The following is a 22631-nucleotide window of genomic DNA, read 5'->3' on the forward strand; positions in this document are numbered from 1 at the left end:
GCTTGAGACATCACCTGGAGTCGATCTATTAAGATTTGAGTAAAAAGTGGCTGATGAATAAGGTGGCTAAAGTTAAATTACTATATAATGTTGAAGAGATCAGTGCCGTAGAACATAGCATATGATCTTAGCCCAGCTAAGTGCAGTCTTTGCTTAAAAGATGGAGAATGGCGTAGATGAATAAACTAAATTGCACAGCAGATGTTTTGCATCACATAAATGCCATTGATGAGGTATAAGTCTTTCAACCTGCATGCCATCAAAAATTAGTCAAATGCATGTTATGAGATGGTATTTCCAAATAGTCTAATTTGATCAGGGCTGTCCCTGTTGTCTTGGTTCTACACAACATTTTGGTTTTTGTGGGCTACCATGCAATTATGAAAGGAGTCTTTAGTACCTTTGATATACAATCTGGATTATGGAAGTTGCATGAAAGAACACACTATTGTGGGGCTGGCAGTAAGAATCCCGATGGCTTATTTCAGCTCCACATAAGGCCCTTTGCATTAAAGAACGTAGAGTCATCCTTTCAGAGTTTAATAAATCAAGTGCTGAAGGGGTTGATCCAAAAAATTAGCTATGGCTACAATGATGACATTATCATCTTCTCCCCATCTGTAAGACAATACTCAAGGAACCTTAATGAGTTATTTTGGTGACTTCAGTGGGCTCGGCTGACTTGTAACATAATAAAATATTACCTTGTAAAGCAGTAGTGCACCTTCCTCAGGTATTTGATGTCAGAAAGTAGACCCCAAGAAAATTATGTCCCTTGTGGAGTTACCCCCAGCAAGTAATACTAAGTAATACAAGTAATACTGAGGCCTGTGATTTCTAGGGATGTTGTAATGGTTCAATTAGTTTATTCCAAAGCTAGCTAATATCTCAGAAAAAAGGAGAGTCGTGAACATAAACAGCTGAAAAGGATTTTTTTTAGAATTACCAATCTTGACACATCCTGCTCCACTTCTCACATTCCAAGTAAAGGCAAATACAAGGTTAATTATTCAACAGTAGAAAAAAATGTCTGTCTAATGGTTGTGTGGGTATTGGAAAAATGGTAACATGGTGTACACAGATCAACATGCTGAGGTACCTTAAATTACCCAAACATTTACCTTAAATAGACTTATCTTAAATAGTTATTTTTGTGTTCTGGTTTAGAGTGTCAACAGAAAAGTGTATTTAGAGTTTCAAACATTCCTTTTGCAAAAGATGAAGAAATCCAATATTTGAATGTAATTAAAGAAAGACACTAACACAGAAACAGATCACTTTCCTGTTATAATAATTACATTTTTATGAGGAGATAGCCCAGTGCTTTATTAAACAAGTACAGCAAATAGGTGCTAATGATCTATGATATAATGTATGGGTTGAATCAAAGTGATTAACTGAAATGTAAACAGCTACAGTATCTAGAGCAGGGGTGGGCAATCATTTTTCCAAAGGGGCCACATGAGAAATTGGAATGGTTTTAGAGGGCCGGAATATATGTAATATACCTAATATATACTTGACTAATTTCCAATATATATGATATCCCACTATAAGAAACAGTAAATGAAACATTACAATGAGAAAATGTAGAAGATAGAATTTTATATATATATATATATATATATATATATATATATATATATATATATATATAAAATTCTATTTAATGAACAATCACAAAAACAGTTTAGAAAATTTCAACTTTTGCAATGTTTAAAAAAACTAGCATCATAACTTAATGTAAAATAGCAGCATCAACTTACAGTAAACCAAACTTCAAACAGTCAATCAAACAAGTGTGGAGCACAAAATTATTGAACTATTTAAGGAACATTTATAAAAACAATTTAGAAAATGTGCATTTTTTGCAGCATTTAAAAAATAGCATCATAACTTTATTAACTAGTTTTCAAAGACCAACATCACATTAATTTGCCTCAGATCTTTTGGTGTTCAGTGAGAGAAATCTAGCCTGTTTTGGGCTTGAACAAGTGCACTGAAATCAGGTTGAATATCTGAGGTGCGAAGGACAGCAAACAAGTGATCATCGCTGAGAGAGGATCTATAATCTGGATTTGTTACACTTCATAACTGAGAATGTTTGTTCACAGATGTAGGTAGATCCAAAGAGAACCAACATCCTCTGAGCATGCCTCCTCAAGTGTGGGAAGATTTCCTCTTTGAGAGAGGAATAAAACTCTACCAGTGATACTGACTTAAAATGCTCGGCCAGTAGATTATCAGACTGCAGATCAATGAGTTCAAGCTGGACATCACTGGGTGCATTATCTACACTATAAGTAAGGGGAGAAGAAATCATGTGCATTTCACTCTCCACTGTTTTGAAGTCTTCAAATCTTCTTGAAAACTCACCATGTAGTGCCCCTAACATGGCTGAATACTTGTGGAGGTGATCAGCTGATAGTGTGACTTCTTTCAGTGTTGGCATGTGAGCGAGAATGTTGCCCTCTAATTGACTTGAAAGAAAGTTAAACTTTCTCATGAAAGCTGTCACGAAGCTATACATTTCATGTGCAAAGAGGTCCTTGCCTTGCAGCTTGGCATTTATTTCATTCATTAGTGCAGTCACATCAACAGCAAAGGCCAGATCTGCAATCCAGTGTGTATCAGAGAGCTCTGAAATGTCCTTGTCTTTCTTTTTACAAAACTCCTGAATCTCTGCTCTCAGGTCCCATACTCCTTTAAGCACCTTGCCAAGGCTGCGCCATCTCACAGCTGTCTGGTAGTCTATGTCACTATGTTCACTTTCATGCTCCTCTAACAGTGAAACAAACTGTCTGTGATTCAGTGCTCTTGCCCTGATGAAATTAAATATTTTAGTTACAACAACAACAACATGGCTAATTTTTAGCACTGACTTGCACAACACCTCCTGATGAATGATACAATGCAAAAATATCAATTTCTGTTCTGGGTTAATTTCAGTCACTTTATCTTGCATCCGCCTTTTTCCCCGTCAGATTTGGACAGCCGTCGGTTGTAACACCTACCAGTTTGTCCCATTTTAATCCCAGCGTGTCCATGGATGCATTTACCTCTGTGAACAAATCACTCCCCGTTGTAGTCCCTTTCATTGGCCGCATAGCGGCCAGCTCCTCCGTCATCTCAAAGTCTTTAGTTAATCCACGTACAAAGATAAGTAACTGGGTTGTATCACGGACGTCACAGCTCTCGTCCAGAGCCAAGGAAAACAAGACAAAATTGTCCGTTTTCTTTTGCAGTTGAAGCTCCAAATTCCCCGGAATGTTCTCGACCCGCCTCGTTACGGTGCGCCAAGAGAGACGCATTTGCAAACTCAACTTTTTTCTCAGGGCATATTAGCGCTGAAGACTCCACCAAACAGTCTTTGATAAACTCCCATCAGAGAATGGCTTATTGTATGTTGCAATTTTGTGGGATATTACAAAGCTGGTCATGACCGCTGCATCCCTGGATGAGTGGAGCTTTGTAAAAAAATCCTTGTTGCTTTTGTAGTTTAGCTAGCAAATCTTCCGATGCTCATGCCCGCTCTGCATCACTGAAATTCGTATATTTTTTTCGTAATGGCGATTCAAATTGTATTCCTTAAACACCGCTATAGGCTATGTTGTCCACACACTAAACACACAGCTTTACCTTTGATTTCAGCAAATAAATATTTAGAAGTCCATGCCTTGTTAAAAACGCTACATTCTGCGTCAATTTTTCTTTTTTTAACGTTAGCTGGCTAAGAGCTAATTTCTTGGAAGCTGTTCAACACATTCGCTGAAGTGCATAAGCGCACTGGTAATTATGAAAAACAATAGTGGCATTCAAAATAAAAGCCATGTAACTGTATTATCACAAAGTAATAGATGTTGCTACACTTTTAATACGAACTCACGTGGGCCGGTCAAAGGTACTCAGTGGGCCGGATGTGGCCCGTGGGCCGTAAAATGTCCAGGTCTGATCTAGAGGGGAAAACAACAAGCAAGAGACAACCATACTAAACAGGTGAGGTTGCAGTAGATGTTTAATCTGCAAATCGTACATCTTGTCAAAAGTGAGCATTACAACAAGACACAAGATGTGTGTCATCCTACATCATTAAGATCTTTCCCAAGCATAATTTTCATGTCAGACAAGGGTTTCCAGATGTTCTGTCCAAGATGTAATTGAGAAGTGCAAACAAATGGGAAAGGCTGAGGCCCAGAAATGCAGTGGTTGGCCATGAAAACTTAAGTGCAGAAAACAAGTAATATGTCGTGCCTACTTCCCTTTTAAATAAGATGTCCAGCACTGATATAAACTCAGAATGCTGAGCTCTGGTACAGCCATTTCCAGTACAGAGAAATCTTATCAAAAGTGGCCTTGGGAGAGTTGCAACCAAAGATTAATTCCTTGGAGGTGGAAATAAAGCCAAACGACTCATCTCCACATCAAAACACAAGATCTGGTTTGCAGAAAAATTGCTGTTGGTGCTGTGGACTGATGAGTCAAAGTTTGAAATGTTTGTCTCTAATATAAGTTAGTTTCTCTACCACAGGGTTGGAGAATGGCACATGGATAAATATTTGCAGGCAACAGTGAAGGACAATGGAGGTTCCCTGCAGGTTTAAAGCTCAAGTTCTATAAACTGAGTTGGCAATTTCATCAAAATAGATCACCCACCTCAATATTAAGAGGTACAGATTCGTATCCATAATTCAGTACCATCAGGGAGACATCTTTTTGGTCCACACTTCATTCTGAAGCATGACAATGACCCTGTACACATGGAGAAAAGCATTAAAAAGTATCTGCAATAATAATCCTACAACAGATGGTATGGTTCCAAAAGAACCTTATCTCAAGCCATTCTGGTATTACTTGCAGAGACAGAAGCAATTAAGATAACCAGTCTCTGCAGAGGAACTGTGGCAAGTTTTTGTAGACTTGAAACGACCTACCACAACGTACCTTTTAAAAATTGAATGCTAATGTACCTACGGGAATTGTTCTTGTTTGTAAGGCAAATGGTGATCACACCAATATTGATTTATTTTTTTCTGTTTACTGCACTTTCTATGAAGTTTATTGATTAATAAAAACCATATATTGCATTTCTGCAAAGCATTATGCATTATGGATTTTTCTCGCAAATGTTTAATACTTATATCCTATTATCCATGACAGTATTTAACTTTCTTTTAAATACTTTATTTTGCGCTGTAAACAAGCAGCTGAGGAAGCGTACAGGACAGTACAATTATCTGACAGTGTTTCAGTGGGATCTTCAATGATTGTATGTCCATCTCCAGAGGACTTAGAGGCATTATTTTAGACATAGACAGCAGATGTTGTCTTTTATCTATCCAAAGCAAAGGCCTCTACAGTATATGTACTGTAAAGGTAAACACTACATTGACCACTTTCTATACATGCAGATCAAATACTGTAGCCGGGCCTGAAGATTCCTAAATAGTTGCCATTTTCAAGACAGATCTCCCAGCTGTCTCATTCAATACTAGTTATATCTGAATGGATTATTTCATAACTTAAGAGAACATTGTCGATATAGTTTGTTTTGTATAGTTACATATAGTGAGGGCACTCTGCAGTGCAGGTAAACTCATCTTTACAGTTTTTGCTGTATTAATTTACTCTCCTATTATTCTTCTTACACAGATATAGTGTGTAATTAGACCACAGTTCTACCATTCTAACCAAAGTAGGTCATTTACAAGGCTGGAGTAATGTTTGTTTATGATGTTACAATGCCTAAAGAGTGCCATTTGTGTGACTGACTGAAAAATTCTCAACAAACAGGTTGACAAATACTGTACTGCATAAGTTAGTGTACCTTTGATGCATTGCCTTCATAGTAAAATATATTTGCAAAATGCAATTTTATCGTTTGCCATATTATGGAAACTATGATAAGGTAAACCAATACTGCATTATTTTGTCTTCTCATGAGACATCCACAAATAGAAGCACTAAGCAGTCTTATCTCCCATCTCCAATCAGTTTAGGCATCAGGTAGCTTTATTGTAATTAATTTTCCCTCAGGATCAATAAAATAGTTTCTTTATCTCTTTTTGTCTTAGTGTAGGAATCAGGTACCAGGAACACAAAAATAAACTCTTTTTTTAAGTACAGCAGCTATTTGAAAGTGCAGCAGACAAAGTAACTGCGTACATATAAAATGTACATGAACATAAAGAAATTAATTTTAATTTAATGATGTAAGGACGCTTTAATCATTTACACTCATGCTAACATTAATTTTATTTTATTTTATTTTTTTTTTCATTTTTATTACTATTTAATTTAATATTGTTTCTTTGTATCAGTATACTGCTGCTGGATTATGTGAATTTCCCCTTGGGATTAATAAAGTATCTATCTATCTATCTATCTATCTATCTATCTATCTATCTATCTATCTCTGTACACAGTGCATACAAATGAGGTTTAAAATACAATCATCAACAGTAATTGAGTTTTGTATCCAGATACCTATCATTTTTGTATGAGTATAAGTGCATATATTTGTAATGTTTCTACAGCTCCTGAAATCTTGGAGGGAAATGCAGTTGAACCAGTAACAGATGTCTGGAGTGTGGGGTTTCTGGCTTTTGAAATGTGAGTTTGACTGAAGATTCATTTAGTGTATGCTGTTCACCAGTACCCATCAGTGCTGACATTTAAACTGGAGTGCTGTCAATGAGAACTCAGGCAAAGATCCTCACCCACATTTCAGTGATTAGGTTTTATGCATGTACATTTTTAGGCTGAGCACAAATGTAGAAACTAAACAAACTAGTTATTGTTTTAAGAATCTATGATTAAGTTTATTGTTTGCTAAACCATAAATTACATTTTTTCTGATGTTAAACAGGAACCATTTTCTTTGCAAATCCCACATTTAGTTTCTAAACCATTTGTTCAAATGAGGGTTAGGATAGTCACTTGACAATCATTATATCTGAACCCCAAATCTATAAAAAATAAACTGTAACATCACTAAAAATTAATAAGAATGTCATATTTTCTCAAAACAAACCAGTATTTTGTGTGGCCCACCCCTGAAGGCAAAAGTGAAGCAGCTCATTTTGTTCTACTGCTCAGTAATTATCTCAAATACACCTACTGTGTCATAACATTTTACAAGCATCTGATATGATTTGCTAGAGTTTTTTGTTTATTTAACTTTTGTTTTATGCTCTCAATGTGGTCCCACACAATTTCTTTTTTCTTTTTTTTTAATTTTATTGATTTTATTGTATTCACTCCATACAAATAGATCAATTTTTACAAAAAATAGTATTGAAAACAAATCAACCCCCCACCCCTGAGAAAGAGAGCATAAGCAAAGGAGTAAAACTTAAAGCTAGTAAAAATAAATAAATTGATGAGTTTAATAAGCGGATAAAGCTTACTGGAGAAGAAAAAGAAACGAGAAGAGAATCTGCTTCCTCAGGGCTTTAAGAGCTTAATCTAAAATGTTATTGATTAGATCCTGCCAGGTTTTGAAAAAGTTCTCCACAGATCCTCTAAGTGAGAATTAGATTTTTTTCCAATATCAAATAATATATAACATCAGTTACCCACTGACTTAAAAGAGGGGAATTAGGATTCTTCCAGTTTAGCAAAATAAGTCTGTGTGCCAATAGTGTAGCAAAGGCGATCACAGTTCGTTTATTCTTCTCAACTTTAAGCCCATCTGGAAGAACACCAAACACAACTGCTAATGGGTTAGGAGGGATTGTGACACCAAGGCTATCTGAAAGGCACTTAAAAAGTTTTGTCCAGAATGGTGTTCATTTGGTGCAGGCCTAAAGCATGTGACCCAGTAAGGCTGGGACTTGATTGCAGCATTTGCAGGTTGGATCTTGCCCTGGAAAGATTTTGTACAGTTTTAAGCAAGACAGATGTGCTCAATATATAATTTTGAGTTGAATAATTGTATGCTTTGTGCATATGGAGCTCAAGTGAATTTTCTGCATTGCTACCTTCTACTCCTTTTCTGATATGTTGAGTGAGAGATCCTTTTCCCATTGTCCTCTTGGATCTTTGAAAGGGAGGGACTGTAAAATAATTTTATATTGCAGAAATGCCGTCTGAGTCCTCAAAACTGAGCAATATTTTTTCCAGCATAGAGGAGGTTGGGAGATGAAGAAAATCGGGCAGGTTCTGTTTAACAAAATTTCTAATTTGAAGATAGTGAAAGAAATGTGTTGCTGGAAAGTTAAATTTGGAATGTAATTGCTCATAGGATGTAAAGATGTTGTCTATATAAAGATCTCTAAGTAATTTAATCCCGAATGTTTTCCAGATATTAAAAACTGTATATGTTTCTGAGGGTTGAGAAAGGTAGTTTTCATGCAGAGGTGCCACAGATAAGAGATTCTCCATCTTAAAATGCTTTCTACATTGGTTCCATATTCTGAGTGAGTGAAGCACAATTGGGTTATTAGTATATTGGCGATAACTTCCATTTATAGGGACACAAAACAGGGAATATAAAGAAGTGCTGCAGGATTTTATTTCTATTGCGCACCAGGCCTGTGCATGTTCATCTATTTGTTTCCAGGTTTTTATAGCTTGTATGTTTGCTGCCCAAACTGAACTGAAAATTTGGTTGAGCCATGCCACCTTCTGCCTTAGGTGTTTGTATTGTCACTCTTTGGATACGTGGATGTTTTCAGTTCCAGATAAATGAGGTTATGGTTGAATCTAATTGCTTAAAAAATATTTATTGATGTATATTGGAATGTTTTGAAATAAAAAGAGAAGCTTAGGAAGGATATTCATCTTAACAACATTAATTTTTCCGGCTAGAGTGAGATGAAGGGTAGACCATCTATATAAGTCTTTCTTAATTTTTTCCATACAGACGGCAACATTTTGTTGATAAAGAGCTTTATGTTTACTTGTGATATTTACCCCTAGGTATTTAAACTGATCTGCCATGATAAAAAGGAAGGAGTCCAATCTAATATTGTGTGCTTGAGAATTCACTGGAAAGAGCACACTTTTATTCAAATTAATTGTGAGACCAGAAATATTTTGAAATTCTGTAACTGCTGTTAGGACTGCAGGCACAGTATTTTGTGGATCTGATATATACAGTACCATATCATCTGCATATAGAGAAATTTTCTGTTCAAGTCTTTCTCTGATAATCCACTATATCTGATAAGCATTTCGACAGTGAACTGGCAGTGGTTCAATGGCAAGCTTGTCTGGTGCCACGTTCTAGTTTAAAGTGGTCTGAATTAATGTTAATACAAACTGAAGCTTCTGGATTGGTGTACAGTAGTTTGATCCATGCTCAAATTTTCAGGCCAAACCCAAATTTCTCTAAAGTAGTTAAAAAGGTAGTTCCATTTAATCATATCAAATGTTTTTTCTCCATCCAACCTTAATAATATCTCTTGAGTGTTTGACTTTGCAGGTGAATATATTACATTAAACAGGCGTCGAAGATTGGAAGCTAAGTGTCGACCTTTAATAAATCCAGTTTGATCTTGTGATATTACCAAAGGCAGCACTTTCTCAATCCTTCTAGCTAGGACTTTGGAGAGTATGTTAACATCATTATTCAGAAGTGAATTTGGTCTGTATGATGCACATAGTAATAAATCCTTATTTTGTTTAGGAAAGATGGTGATTAATGCTTGGTGAAAAGTTTCAGGTAGAATTTGATTGTCTCTAGCTTCTGTAAATGTTGCTAATAAGAGGGGAGCTAGCTGAGTGGAGAATTTCTTATAAAATACGACAGGGTAGCCATCAGGGCCTGCTGCTCTGAAGTGACTTTATAGCATCTAGCAATTCTGATAGCACCAGAGGTTTATCCAATTCCTCTGCACTAAGAGTATCTATTTGTGGTATCTGTAATGCATCCAGAACTGCATTAGATTGTGTGTTGTCTTCTTTAAACTCAGTAGAATATAAGGATTTATAGTAATCCCTAAATGTGTGCATTATATTTTTATGGTCAATGATTTTATCACAATTCGTGTTGGTGATTGCTGGGATTGCATTGCGAATTTCTTGCTTGTGGATTTGTTGAGCTAAGAGCTTATTAGTTTTCTTTCCATTTTCATAGTAATGATGTCTTGATTTACAAATGAGTTGTTCAGTTTCTTTGGTTGTTAAGAGGTTGAGCTCTGAATGTTCTTGATCTATTCTAGTAATTTCGCTGGTTAGCTTTGATAACTTCTTGGTTTCTAATATATTTCTGTGGGAAATATATGAAATAATCTGTCCTCTTAAGAAGGCCTTTAGAGTTTCCCAGAGTATTCCTGGAGAGACCTCTGAGGATGTATTTGTCTCTAGAAAGAAAACTCATTTGTTTTGATATAAATTCTGTACAGTTCTCGTCCGCTAATAGATGTGGGTTAAGATGCCAACTGCGAGATGAATATGTAGGGCATAATGATTTCAACTCCAAAATCAGAGGGGCATGATCGGAAATAACAATAGCATCGTACTTGCAAGATTTAATCATCGGCAAGAAATTATTATCTATAAAGAAATAATCAATTCTTGAGTAGCAATGATGCACTGGTGAGTAGAAGGAATATGTTCTTGAGTTTGGGTTTAGAAACCTCCAGGGGTCTGATAAGTTGTGGTCAGTTAAAAACTGTGTAATTGTCTTTGCAGTGTTAGATGCCATCCCCCCTGTGACAGGAGACCTGTCTAAGAGTGGATTTAAAAGTCCCCAGCCATTATAATTTTATGATTGGGAATGGATGCAAATACATTTTGCATGAATTCCCTATCATCAACATTGGGTGTATAAACAATTATCAAAATCACTTTACAGTTAAATAAATTGCCCATGACAATAACATATCTCCCTTCAGGATCAGATATTACATGAGACTGTTCATGTATGAATTTCCACACCTCTAGTTTTCTATGTGAAGCTGTAATGGAACATTTGGCCAGTCCAGTCTTTTTAAAGCCAGAACTGATCCTTGCTTAGTAAGTGTGTCTCCTGTAAAAATACTATTTTAGCTTTTAGACTTGTTAAGTGAGAGAAAACTTTCTTTCTCTTTAATGCATGATTCAGGCCTTTAACATTCTGAGGAAGAGAAAACATTATTATTTAACTCACAGATATCAAGGACTGTGTTTTGAGTTGATCATGCTGCAGAGAGCTATATGATTTGTTCCTGATTTATGCAGAAAAGGAGTTGGGCTGTGTGCACAGCATTAAGGGACTAACTTTTATCATTTACGAGGAAAGGCTGACCTCTGATACTATCAGAAGATCCTGTGAAGAATGTAAGATCTTTATGGACTATAAGAATGTTTAAATTGATTCTAAGTGTGTATAATTAGAAAGGTGTATTCCTTAGAAATGTAAATGGCTGTTGTTTCAGGTTTAAGAATATTCCAATATCATAAATTAAGATTTAACCTAAGCTATGTATAACCTCAGAATGAACTGCTATGGTTTTTTTGTCAACCTGTCTATTTTGCCTAACTGCTGAGCATACTGGTGCAAAATGGCAGGTGTCGCATCACCCAGGTGGATGCTGCCCCTTCTCTATGTAAAGCATTATATAAATGCAATATCCTCTTCTTCTACACCTGCCTCCACTGAACTGCTGCCATAGCCAAGTTAAGTTCCAAAGTAGCATGATGGGTGAAATATGGCTACAGAGCTGTATTCATATGACACTCAAGCTTTTAACTCTTCAAATAAACAGAGACCATGGTGAATATATATGATATATGTTGTTTCTGTAGATGTCTCTGTTTACTGTGTAACGTCCATACCATGTTCAGTAAACAACTAACTGTTTTCAGGCCATAATAATGTTTTTGTTAGAACTGACAGACCTGTAAATATATCATCGCAGTAATAGTTTACAATGCAAGACATGGTACTTCCCAACTGGAAAATCACTGTTCTGAGCTGATAAAGATTACAGAATCAACCAGATGCTGATCTGGTACTGTATCCACAAGTAATTAATGCAAACCATCTGAAGTTTCATTATTGTAAAAGTTGTTGTGTATACCAGTTCATTTGTCAGTTAAATGCCATTCCCCTAAGGCCCAGTAAACAATTGATCTAAGATCACCAATGTGCCCGTGACAAGCCTGGGTGTATTCTTTTGAAAGAATGCTAGGGAGAAAACCTTTACAAGTATAGGAGACATAAAACCTGTTCTCTAACCCCTCTCTGAGCTGTCCTTTCCAAACACTTTAAATGATGAGTGCAAGTCCACGTTTTGGCCCAGGTCTAGCATCTAGCTGAAAATATATATATACTGTACTGCCTCAAAAAAAGACAGTGGGATTTTTCTAATAAAAAAGATTAGGCAATGAGGTGTAATTAAAAATTTAAACCAATGTTACGAAAAGTCTAAATAAATTTGTTTCATGTTTAAAATATTAATCGAAAATCAATCTTAATATGAAAAGCAAGTTCATTAACCAGGAAAAGTTTTTTTGTTGGAAGAATCGCAAATCACCGCTGTTATTATTTTGATCACAGATATCCTATAAATGTATCCACCAACCTTTTACTGTCATATTCTTAGAACATTTTGGAAGATTTCCATAGCAAGTTCAACTGCTCCAACTGCTCAAAAAGGTAGTGCCTGTAACAAAAAAAAATAGTATCATGGCAGAATGTTATAAAATTATTTAATTTTTCCATGAACATTTCTAGATTAAATTAAAGTCCAAAATTGAATTATTCTGGTACTAAAATCCCAAAATAAACAATACTTTTATACACAACACTTCATCACATCTCATAAAAAATCTAATGAAAAATACTACCTATCATTGCCATAACAGGTAGCACTTTAGATTAGGTAGTACCTATAATACATCAATGAGTCATATGCAGTTATGAAATTAGACATTACCAAAGGCTTATTTGGCCTTATAAACAAAAAACATCAACCATTAAGAGCTTATGACACACTGATAAAATTACTTGTGAGTATGAGAGCTTCATGTGGTCTTATTCAAATGCCTTTGAAGTATACAATAGCAAGAAGCAAAATTTATCTTACTTAAAGAACCAAAATGAAGTTATTTTAGTATACCATACTCATGTGTTACTAATGTCTTGTTACATGGCTGTAAATACAGGACAGTCATTATGCTGTCCTTGTCGACTTTACATGTTCTCCTCATGTTTGTGTGTAATTCTCTTTGAGTCCACTCTTTTCCATGTGAATGTTAAGTTGATTGGTGATTATCTGTTGGACTAGAATCCACTTTAAAAGTGGTTTCTGCTTCTTCTTTTTAAAAATGGAGAGTAGCATGCATAAATAGACTTCTATTAACTCACTGGAGCCTTTGTGTAACTCATGCTTTCTAATATGACTCTGAAAACATTAATAAATATTTTTAAATCTGCAGGCTAAGTGCAGACTGTCCATTTGCCTCAGACATTGACTGTGAGAAGGAGAAGAATATAAAAAAAGGAAAAGTTAAGTTTGGAAGATGCTATCCAGGTCTCACAGAAGGAGCAGTAACATTTTTAAAAAATACCCTAAATCATAAACCTTGGTGAGTTTTTTATTCTTTTCAAATCATTTTTAGGTCACAAAAGTCAATAAAGAACAGCACTGCACACATTCCAATCTGCACTTTACAGGTCTAAACTGTGATCATCTTCAGCATCTAGTATTGGAGGTTCATTAAAAGAGGCTATCTGTAAATCACTAACATTATAGAGAGTAAAGAGCACACTCCAGTGTTTAAAAATAAAGTTAAACCACAGTTTAAGTGGGGAATTTCTGATATTTGCAGGTATGGACCATTCTGATTGGCTCTTACTGTTAGCAATTTGATGGACCATAAGAATAAAGTTTTTCCATATACTACTTTTAGTCTACTTTTAGACATGTTCGTTTTATCAACTGGAACAAATGCATGTTAAATTTGGTAACATGGCAAGTGAGCGACACGGTGGCGCAGTGGTAGCGCTGCTACCTCGCAGTTAAGGAGACCCGTGTCTGCGTGGGTTTCCTCTGGGTAATCCGGTTTCCTCCCACAGTCCAAAGACATGCAGGTTAGGTGGAATGGCGATTCTAACTTGTCCCTAGTGTGTGCTTGGTGTGTGGGTTTGTGTGTCCTGAGGTGGGTTGGCCCCCTGTGTTGGCTAGAATTGGCTCCAGCAGGCCCCATGACCCTGTGTTCAGATTCAACGGGTTGGAAAATGGATGGATGGAACATGGCAAGTGAAAGATCTCCTGGAGATTTTCTGGAAGCCAACTACTCAGTTTACAGTGTTAGCAGTTGAATCTTTTACTAAAGAAATCCACAAACTCCTTGCGACGAATATTGGGCAGAATTGTGCTGATCAGATTAATTCATGAAAATGTTTATGAACCTCATGTTTTTAGTTAAAGTGCAGAAACATGGGAATTAATTTGGAGAAGTAATCATTGCCTGCCATTTAAAGAACATTCCTGTTTAGTTTGCAACTCTTTTGCTCTTTTTTTGACATTTTTATTTACAAGATTACATCTCAGTGAATTTCTTTGTCTCAAGTCTTTTTCACATACACATAGTGGTCATTTCTCAGCAGATCTATACAGAGGTTTGTCTCATTTTATGGCAGTCACAATTTGCACCAATTCCAAAGGTGCATAGCCTAATGCTTCTGTTTGCATGAGGCTGAACTATTGTTGGCAACCACAGAGCCTCAGTTTTTTACTCCATCAGATTTTTTTTTAATATGACTCTGAAAACATTAATAAATATTTTTAAATCTTTTTTTTACTCTATCATCAGATGATGATAGATTAGTGAATATAAAGCAAAGAGTGATCAGAAAGAAAAAGACAATGATTGCAGTAGGTTCCTGTTCCCCAACACAAACTTGAAGATTCACATACACAGCATCCAAAAAACCCATCTCTTGGTGAAGAAGATTAGACAGCATTCCAACTGCAGAAGTATTCATGAAAGAGAGAGAGGGGTTGGGAGCATGCACTGCTACAGTACATTGCTGCATCCTCAACAAGACAAACCACCCCCAGATCCCAAATTAGGACCCAAGTGTAGCCATGCATCACCTCAGCACCCCACTAGCTCGAATGGACTGGAAGAGTGTGGGGTTTTTTACAGTGGCTGCAACCCCAGAGTTCTTCCTGCAAGTTGGAGAACCTCCTTGCAGGGATGGATGCAGGTTAACGTCATACCCAGGATGAAGCAGTTGCAGGTTAAGGGCCTTCCTTGCTCAAGAGCCCAAAGGAGTGGAATCATTTTTGGCATTTATGAGATTTGATCCCTAGCCTCAGAACCACTACTCCATCTATAGTACCCATGGACATGGAGCTGAGAGAACTTCCTTGTAATCTGAAGGGTTCTAGTTTGCTGGTGACAGGATGTGTTTGGCCAGGAATACAACAAAGTGCATTTTGACTAGAAACAGTTCGTATTTATTTAAAAAATTAAATGAAAACAAGTACCTGCCATCACTACGTTCATACTTTTACAGTACTTATATAGAGTCTTTACAAATTGCCTAATAGTGTATCAAGAGACTGATCAAGTTTTGTTCATAGTACTAGCTGAAACATTATATTAGCTTTAAATCTAGATTAGTACTTTTGCTTCAAGGATTTAATGCCCTCAGTACTATGCCTGGTTAGTCTGTGTGAAATTTGCAGTTTCCACCCATGGATATCAAAGTTTTCCTCTGGGCACATCGGTTATATTCACAAACTCCCAGATACACAGATGTTACGTTTAGTGGGGATTGTAATTTGGTCTTAAAGTGCACCCAGTACTACTGGGATAGACTTCAGTCTCACAATACTGTGAGCTGGATTCTTTGGATTTGAAAATGTTATGTTATATGGTCACATGAACTATTTCAAATAATTTTCCAGCACAACATTGCCTCCTGTTATCAGTAAAAATTGCTGCCAGTTCTGTCACTGCCTAACACATTCCATTTTTTCTTGTCAAATCTATTTATGGGCTGCCTCGATAAAGTTTATCCAAGTCAGTGATGCTTTTCTTTTCAAACTTTTATCACTTGCATGAAAGAGCTGAAAAGATGAGTGGTGTTAAACCTGAAAGTTTCCACCAGAATTAAATCTAATCAGATAGGCTCAGCAGAGTCTGGTTATAAAATAATTAAGCTTGTGGAAATTCAAAAAAAAAGGACAGACATTCAATGTTGATGCCAACGTCTGAGAATAAAGTCAACAGTTTGACTCAGAAAGTGAACGTAATTCACATGTACATTGACAAGGGTTTTTGTTTTTCTTCTGTTTGCTTGACCAGGCTGTGCTTCTTCTTTTTTTAAACCAGGGGAAGGCCATCTGCAGCAGAATGCCTAGAACTGCCATGGATAAGAGGGGTACAGGACTCTAAAAGACGTCAATCCATAATTTCCTTCTCAACTGCAAAACTTAATGAATACATTCAAGAAAAGGAAAAAAGGCGTCACCACACTTGTATCAAACAGGAAGTTACATTGTTTCATTAAACCTGGCACAGTTATGCCTTACCATTTACCAGAGGCATAAAGTAAACTTTTTTAGTATGATTTGCTAATACATTTTCTTGCTTCTTTGGTTTTGAGGCTGAAATAAGAAGTCATCACTTACGTATTCCGTGGCTCAATATTAATCCCCATTTTATAATTAGTAGTTCTTTGTTGTTGTTTTTTTATTTTGTTCTACATTTAATTATTATTTAGCTATGCCCGATGTTTATTAGAGGAAAGTGCTTTTTGAAAATATTTTAAGCTTTCAGATAAATCTTTGTAGTTTTGTCAAGGAAAGTAGTCATATAATCGTTAATTTCCATTATTTGCATGAATTTAGACATCTAAAAATTATGTATCCTCATGAACTGAAAACATTTCAATTTTGCATCTAACCTGTTAAACACAGGTTGAAAATTCTCATTCATATTGCCCCTATAAAATGCAACCTATTTAAAATAACAGTGATTAGTGATGCTTTTATTCCATACCCAGTTGCGTGCCAGGTTTTTTTAAACTTGGAATGATCCCCACTGTGGCTTCTTCTCCAGATGTTTTGGTTAATTTCCAAAGTTGCATAGGTATATGTTTGGGAATATGCCTCAAAATACCAATATCTGTAGCATTTAATACTACAGGGGCAATCCTGGCTCCCTAACACTCTGCAATAAAAAAAGTCAGGTTTACCAAATGGATGGATAGATCGATGGAGTTTTGATGTTCCAATATTGCATGTTTGTACAGCCATATTTACCCATGGAACATGTTTAAGACTATAAATTGACTCCAGTTTAGTAGTAGGTCTCAGAAATCCCTTTATCACTCATTGTTGTTCATTGCTTTTGCTGAATTGCAACCTTTTTAATCTGATTTTTGACTCTTTAGTTGAGCTTCTCTGCCTTAACTTTTTAAAGTGCTGTATAACTGCTGCTATTGAATAAACCTGGTCCCAAAATCTGCTTCAGGGTTTCCCAAATGTGTATTTTTTGCAAAACAGAAAATATCCGATTATGCAGTCAGCATGCATTGTTTTACTTTTTGGCAATTTCCGCATTTTTCTGCACTGCAGCTTTCTCAACTCTGATTATGGAAGGTACAGCAGTTGCAGGATTTTGATTTTACCTCCTTTTTTTTTTTAACATTTAATTAAAATCAGGTCAAGTTTAACAAAACTAGGTTTGAAACAAATCAAACTCCACCCATGAGAAAGAGAGCAAGGTCAGCAGAATAAAACTTTAATAATAGTAAAAATATGTTGATGAATAAATTAATAAAAATAAATAGAATTAAAAAGGAGAGGTAAGAATCCACTTCCTCAATGTTTTAAATGTTTATTCTAAAATTTTATTAATCAAATTCTGCCAGGTTTTGAAAAGTTTTGTACACATCCTCTAAGTGAGAATTAGATATTTTCCAGTTTTAGATAATATATAACATCAGTTACCCATTGAGTTAAAAGAGGTGAGTTAGGCTTATTTTGCTCAACTGGAAGAATTCTATGTGCCAATAGTGAAGTAAAGTCAGTTACAACGTGTTTGTCCTTCTCCACTTTAAGCCCATTTGGAAGTACCCCAAACACAGGTGTTAGTGGATTAGGAGGGATTGTGACACCAAGGCTGTCTGAAAGACACTTAAAGATTTGTGTCCAAAATTATGTTAATTTGGTGCAGGCCCAAAACATGTGACCCAGTGATGCCAGAACTTACAGTGTTCAGAGGTTGGATCTTGCCCTGGAAACATTTAGTACTATTTTAAACGAGACAGATGTGCTCGATATATAATTTTAAGTTGAATAATTGTATGCTTTGCACATATGGAGTTCAAGTAAATTCTGTGCATTTTTGCCTTCCATTCCTTTTCTAAGATGTTGAGTGAGAGACCCTTTTCTCACTGTACTCTGGGGTCTTTGAAAAGGAGGGACTTTAAAATGTTTTTATATATTATGGAAATGTTGTCTGAGTCCTCAAGACTGATCAATATTTCTTCCAGAATAGAAATAGGTGGGAGGTGAGGGAAACTGTGTAGGTTTTGTTTGACAAAGTTTCTAATTTGAAGGTAGTGAAAGAAATGTGTTCCTGGAAAGTTAAATTTAGAGTGTAACTGTTCATAGAATACTAAGACTTTGTCTATTTACTTATCTCTAAGTGATTTAATCCTGAATGTTTTCCAAACATTAAAAAGTGCGTATGTTTGAGAGGGTGGAAAAAGGTGGTTATTGTGCAGAGTTGGCACTGATAAAAGCTTCTCTGTCTTAAAATGCTTCCTACATTGGTTCCATATTCTGAGTGAGTGAACCACTATTGGGTTGTTAAAATATTGGCAATGACTTGTACTTATTGGGGTACAAATCAAGGAATACAAACAAGTACTGCAGGATTTAATTTCTGTTGCGGACCAAGCCTGTGTATGTTCATCTACAGTATTTGTGTCCATGTCCAGGTTTTTATAGTTTGTATGTTTGCTGCCCAGTAATAAAATTGAAAGTTAGTTAGAGCCATGCCACTTTCTTCTTTAGGTCTATGTAGGGTCACCCTTTGGTTACATGAATGTTTTGAGTTCCAAATAAATTAGGTTATGGTAATCTAAATTCTTAAAAAATGATTTACTGGTGTATATTGAAATGTTTTAAAATAGAAAGAGAAGCTTAGGAAAGATATTCATCTTAACAATGTTAATTCTTCCAGATACAGTTAGATGTAGGGTAGACCATCTATGTAAGACTTTCTTAATTTTTTCCATACAGACAGCAACATTTTGTTGATAAAGAGCTTTATGTTTACTTGTGATGTTTACCCCTAGGTATTTAAAATGATCTGCAATGATAAAAGGGAAGGTGACCTTCTGGAGACCAGAAATCTTTTGAAATTCTGTTACTGCTGTTAGGACTGCAGTCACAGTATTTTGTGGATCTGATATATACAGTACCATATCATCTGCATATAGTGAAATTTTCTGTTCAAGTCCTTCTCTGATTATCCCCTTTATCTCATAAGCATTTCAACAGTGAACTGCCAGTGGCTCAATGGCGATTACAAACAGAAGTGGTGACAAGGGACCTCCTTGTCTAGTACCACATTCTAGTTTGAAGTATTTTGAGTTAATGTTATTAATACAAACTGAAGCTTCTGGATTGGTATACAGTAGTTTGACCCATGCACAAGTGTTCAGGCCAAACCCAAATTTCTCCAATATGGTGAAAAGGTAGTTCCATTCATCTATATCAAATGCTTTTTCTGTATCCAGCGATAATAATATCTCCGGAGTGTTTGACTTTGTGGGTGAGTATATCGCATTAAGCAGGCATTGAAGATTGGAAGCAAAGTGACTGCTTCTAATAAATCCAGTTTGGTCTTGTGATATTACTGAAGGAAGCACTTTCTCAATCCTTCCAGCTACGACTATGAAAAGTATCTTAACATCATGTAACGGCTGACCCCTTTACCCAGACCTGCAACTACACAACCAAGACTAGTGACTTGGCTAAACTGAGGATTCTTAAGCCCTTACAGTCTTTTTCCCCAGGCGACAAAATAATAGGCAATGTAAATCAATGATGCAAAATTAAGTACAGATATATTGAAAGTGAAACAAATATATATACATATAATGTATACAGGTAAAATTCTGTTATAACGAACTCCCAGGGACCTAAAAAATATTTTGTTGTAACAAAAATTTTGTTGTAATGAGATTCTGTATTTGTTACTATAGTGCATTCTCTAACTTGCATTGAGGCATTTGCAATCATTTTAATAGCTTCCTTCGTGTTAATTTTAATTTCTTCTGCCTACAAGTTATGCTGACGAGAATTTTTCTCAGCATTTCCTTGCCATAATACACTTTCAGGGTGCGAATGATGCCCAAATCCAATGGCTGAAGCACTGCTATGCAATTGGGTGGGAGGAATTCAACATGAACATTATCTAAATGTAAAAGCATGTTGTGTGCAACACAGTTATCAATCAGAAGCTGAATCATCCTTTTCTTCTTCTTCATATTGTGAGGTTTCTGAACACTTTTGGGATCCCTCCCCACCCAATGGGAACAACACGCTGAAAACCATCCCGAAGCGCGATCGCAGCAGATTGTTTGTCCGTTGCTGGGGCAGGGCAACAGCAGGCTCACAGCACTTCAGTGAAGAGCCACAGAAGCAAATCATAAAAGATTGAGCTATAAGTTCTTGTCTTGCACCCCAAAACATGAGGCTTAGTCTCAGTACTTTAGCAAAACCAGCTTTATTCAGCTTGAAACAGGAACAGCACAGTTATTTATTGTAGTGTGATCTGCCACTCTGCTGTACACAGATACAGCAGTCAGGCAGAGTCGTGGCCAGGTCAGTGACCAAGTAATCCTGTTATCTGAATTTACAATGTATCTTGCATCACCCACCGAGATCTTTTGTGTTTACTTTGGTGGAGAGACGCAGCATAGCTGTTAGCCTGCTGATGCCCCGTACAGACGCGGAGATCGCACTTTGGGATGCTCTTCGGCATGTTGTCTAGTTGGGGAAGGTCCCAAGAGAGTTTAGAAACCTCACATTTTCTTGAATGAGTGCCACATTAATAGGAATGTTTCTTGAACAAGCATCACTGAACCACATAAAAACTGCTTTTTCAACGTCTTCAAATGCAGCAGTTCACATACGTTTGCAACATGAGATTTTTCATCTTTTTTTGCTCGGTCTTTCAAGAAAGTTGACAGTGTCGATGGCAAAATTCCAAATTCACTGGCAACGTCTTTTTTCTTTTTGCCGCAATAGACAGCTTCAAAAAATGAAAGTTGTTTTTTTCTAATATCAGCTGTTATCGTTTTTTCATGTCTGCTGTTTCTATAGGAGGGTGACAATGAGTTAAATTCCAATGGATGTTTTTCAAATGTTGATGAGCAATAAGCAAAAGCTATCACTGAAAACAGCAGGAAACAAAAAAGGCAAAAAAAAAAAAAAAACAGTACGAGGAATGTTCAAAGAAAGAAAAAAAAATTACAATGTTTCTGTTTGGGGATCATTGTGCACAAGTGAGCTGCGGCCACAGAACTAATTGCTCTGCGGATGATTCATTCAGGCATTTCAAAGTCTTTTGTGCACTTCGTTGTAATGAAAGTATCTGCTGAATATACAGTGCATCCGGAGAGTATTCACAGCGCATCACTTTTTCCACATTTTGTTATGTTACAGCCTTATTCCAAAATGGATTAAATTCATTTTTTTCCTCAGAATTCTACACACAATACCCCATAATGACAATGTGAAAAACGTTTACTTGAGATTTTTGCAAATTTTTTTTAAATAAAAAAATTGAGAAAGCATATGTACATAAGTATTCACAGCCTTTGCCATGAAGCTCCAAATTGAGCTCAGGTGCATCCTGTTTACCCTGATCATCCTTGAGATGTTTCTGCATCTTAATTGGAGTCCACCTGTGGTAAATTCAGTTGATTGGACATGATTTGGAAAAGCACACACCTGTCTATAGAAGGTCCCACAGTTGATAGTTCATATCAGAGCACAAACCAAGCATGAAGTCAAAGGAATTGTCTTTATACCTCCGAGACAGGATTGTCTCGAGGCACAAATCTGGGAAACGTTACAGAAAAATTTCTGCTGCTTTGAAGGTCCCAATGAGCACAGTGGCCTCCATCATCTGTAAGTGGAAGAAGTTCAAAACCACCAGGGCTCTTCCTAGAGCTGGCCGGCCATCTAAACTGAGCGATCGGGGGAGAAGGGCCTTAGCCAGGGTGGTGACCAAGAACCCGATGGTCACTCTGTCAGAGCTCCAGAGGTCCTCTGTGGAGAGAGGAGAACCTTCCAGAAGGACAACCATCTCTTCAGCAATCCACCAATCAGGCCTGTATGGTAGAGTGGCCAGACGGAAGCCACTCCTTAGTAAAAGGCACATGGCAGCCCGCCTGGAGTTTGCCAAAAGGCACCTGAAGGACTCTCAGACAATGAGAAACAAAATTCTCTGGTCTGATGAGACAAAGATTGAACTCTTTGGTGTGAATGCCAGGCGTCATTTTTGGAGGAAACCAGGCACCGCTCATCACCAGGCCAATACCATCCCTACAGTGAACCATGGTGGTGGCAGCATCATGCTGTGGGGATGTTTTCCAGCAGCAGGAACTGGGAGACTAGTCAGGATAAAGGGAAAGATGACTGCAGCAATGTACAGAGACATCC

General features: G+C 36.6%; 1 protein-coding gene across 1 annotated transcript in view; it reads left to right on the forward strand.

Annotated features, from left to right (window-relative positions):
• The window catches only part of LOC120529892 (obscurin-like), a 177068-nt gene extending 159656 nt beyond the window's left edge, over positions 1-17412 (forward strand). Inside the window, exons 21-23 of the mRNA XM_039754109.1 lie at positions 6534-6609; positions 13366-13515; positions 16276-17412. Coding sequence (XP_039610043.1) covers positions 6534-6609; positions 13366-13515; positions 16276-16453 — 404 coding nt within the window. The 3' untranslated portion in view covers positions 16454-17412. The remainder of the gene's footprint in view (positions 1-6533; positions 6610-13365; positions 13516-16275) is intronic.
• The last annotated feature ends 5219 nt before the right edge of the window (positions 17413-22631 follow it).

Source organism: Polypterus senegalus, chromosome 5 (assembly GCF_016835505.1).
Source record: "Polypterus senegalus isolate Bchr_013 chromosome 5, ASM1683550v1, whole genome shotgun sequence".
Classification (NCBI taxonomy): domain Eukaryota; kingdom Metazoa; phylum Chordata; class Cladistia; order Polypteriformes; family Polypteridae; genus Polypterus; species Polypterus senegalus.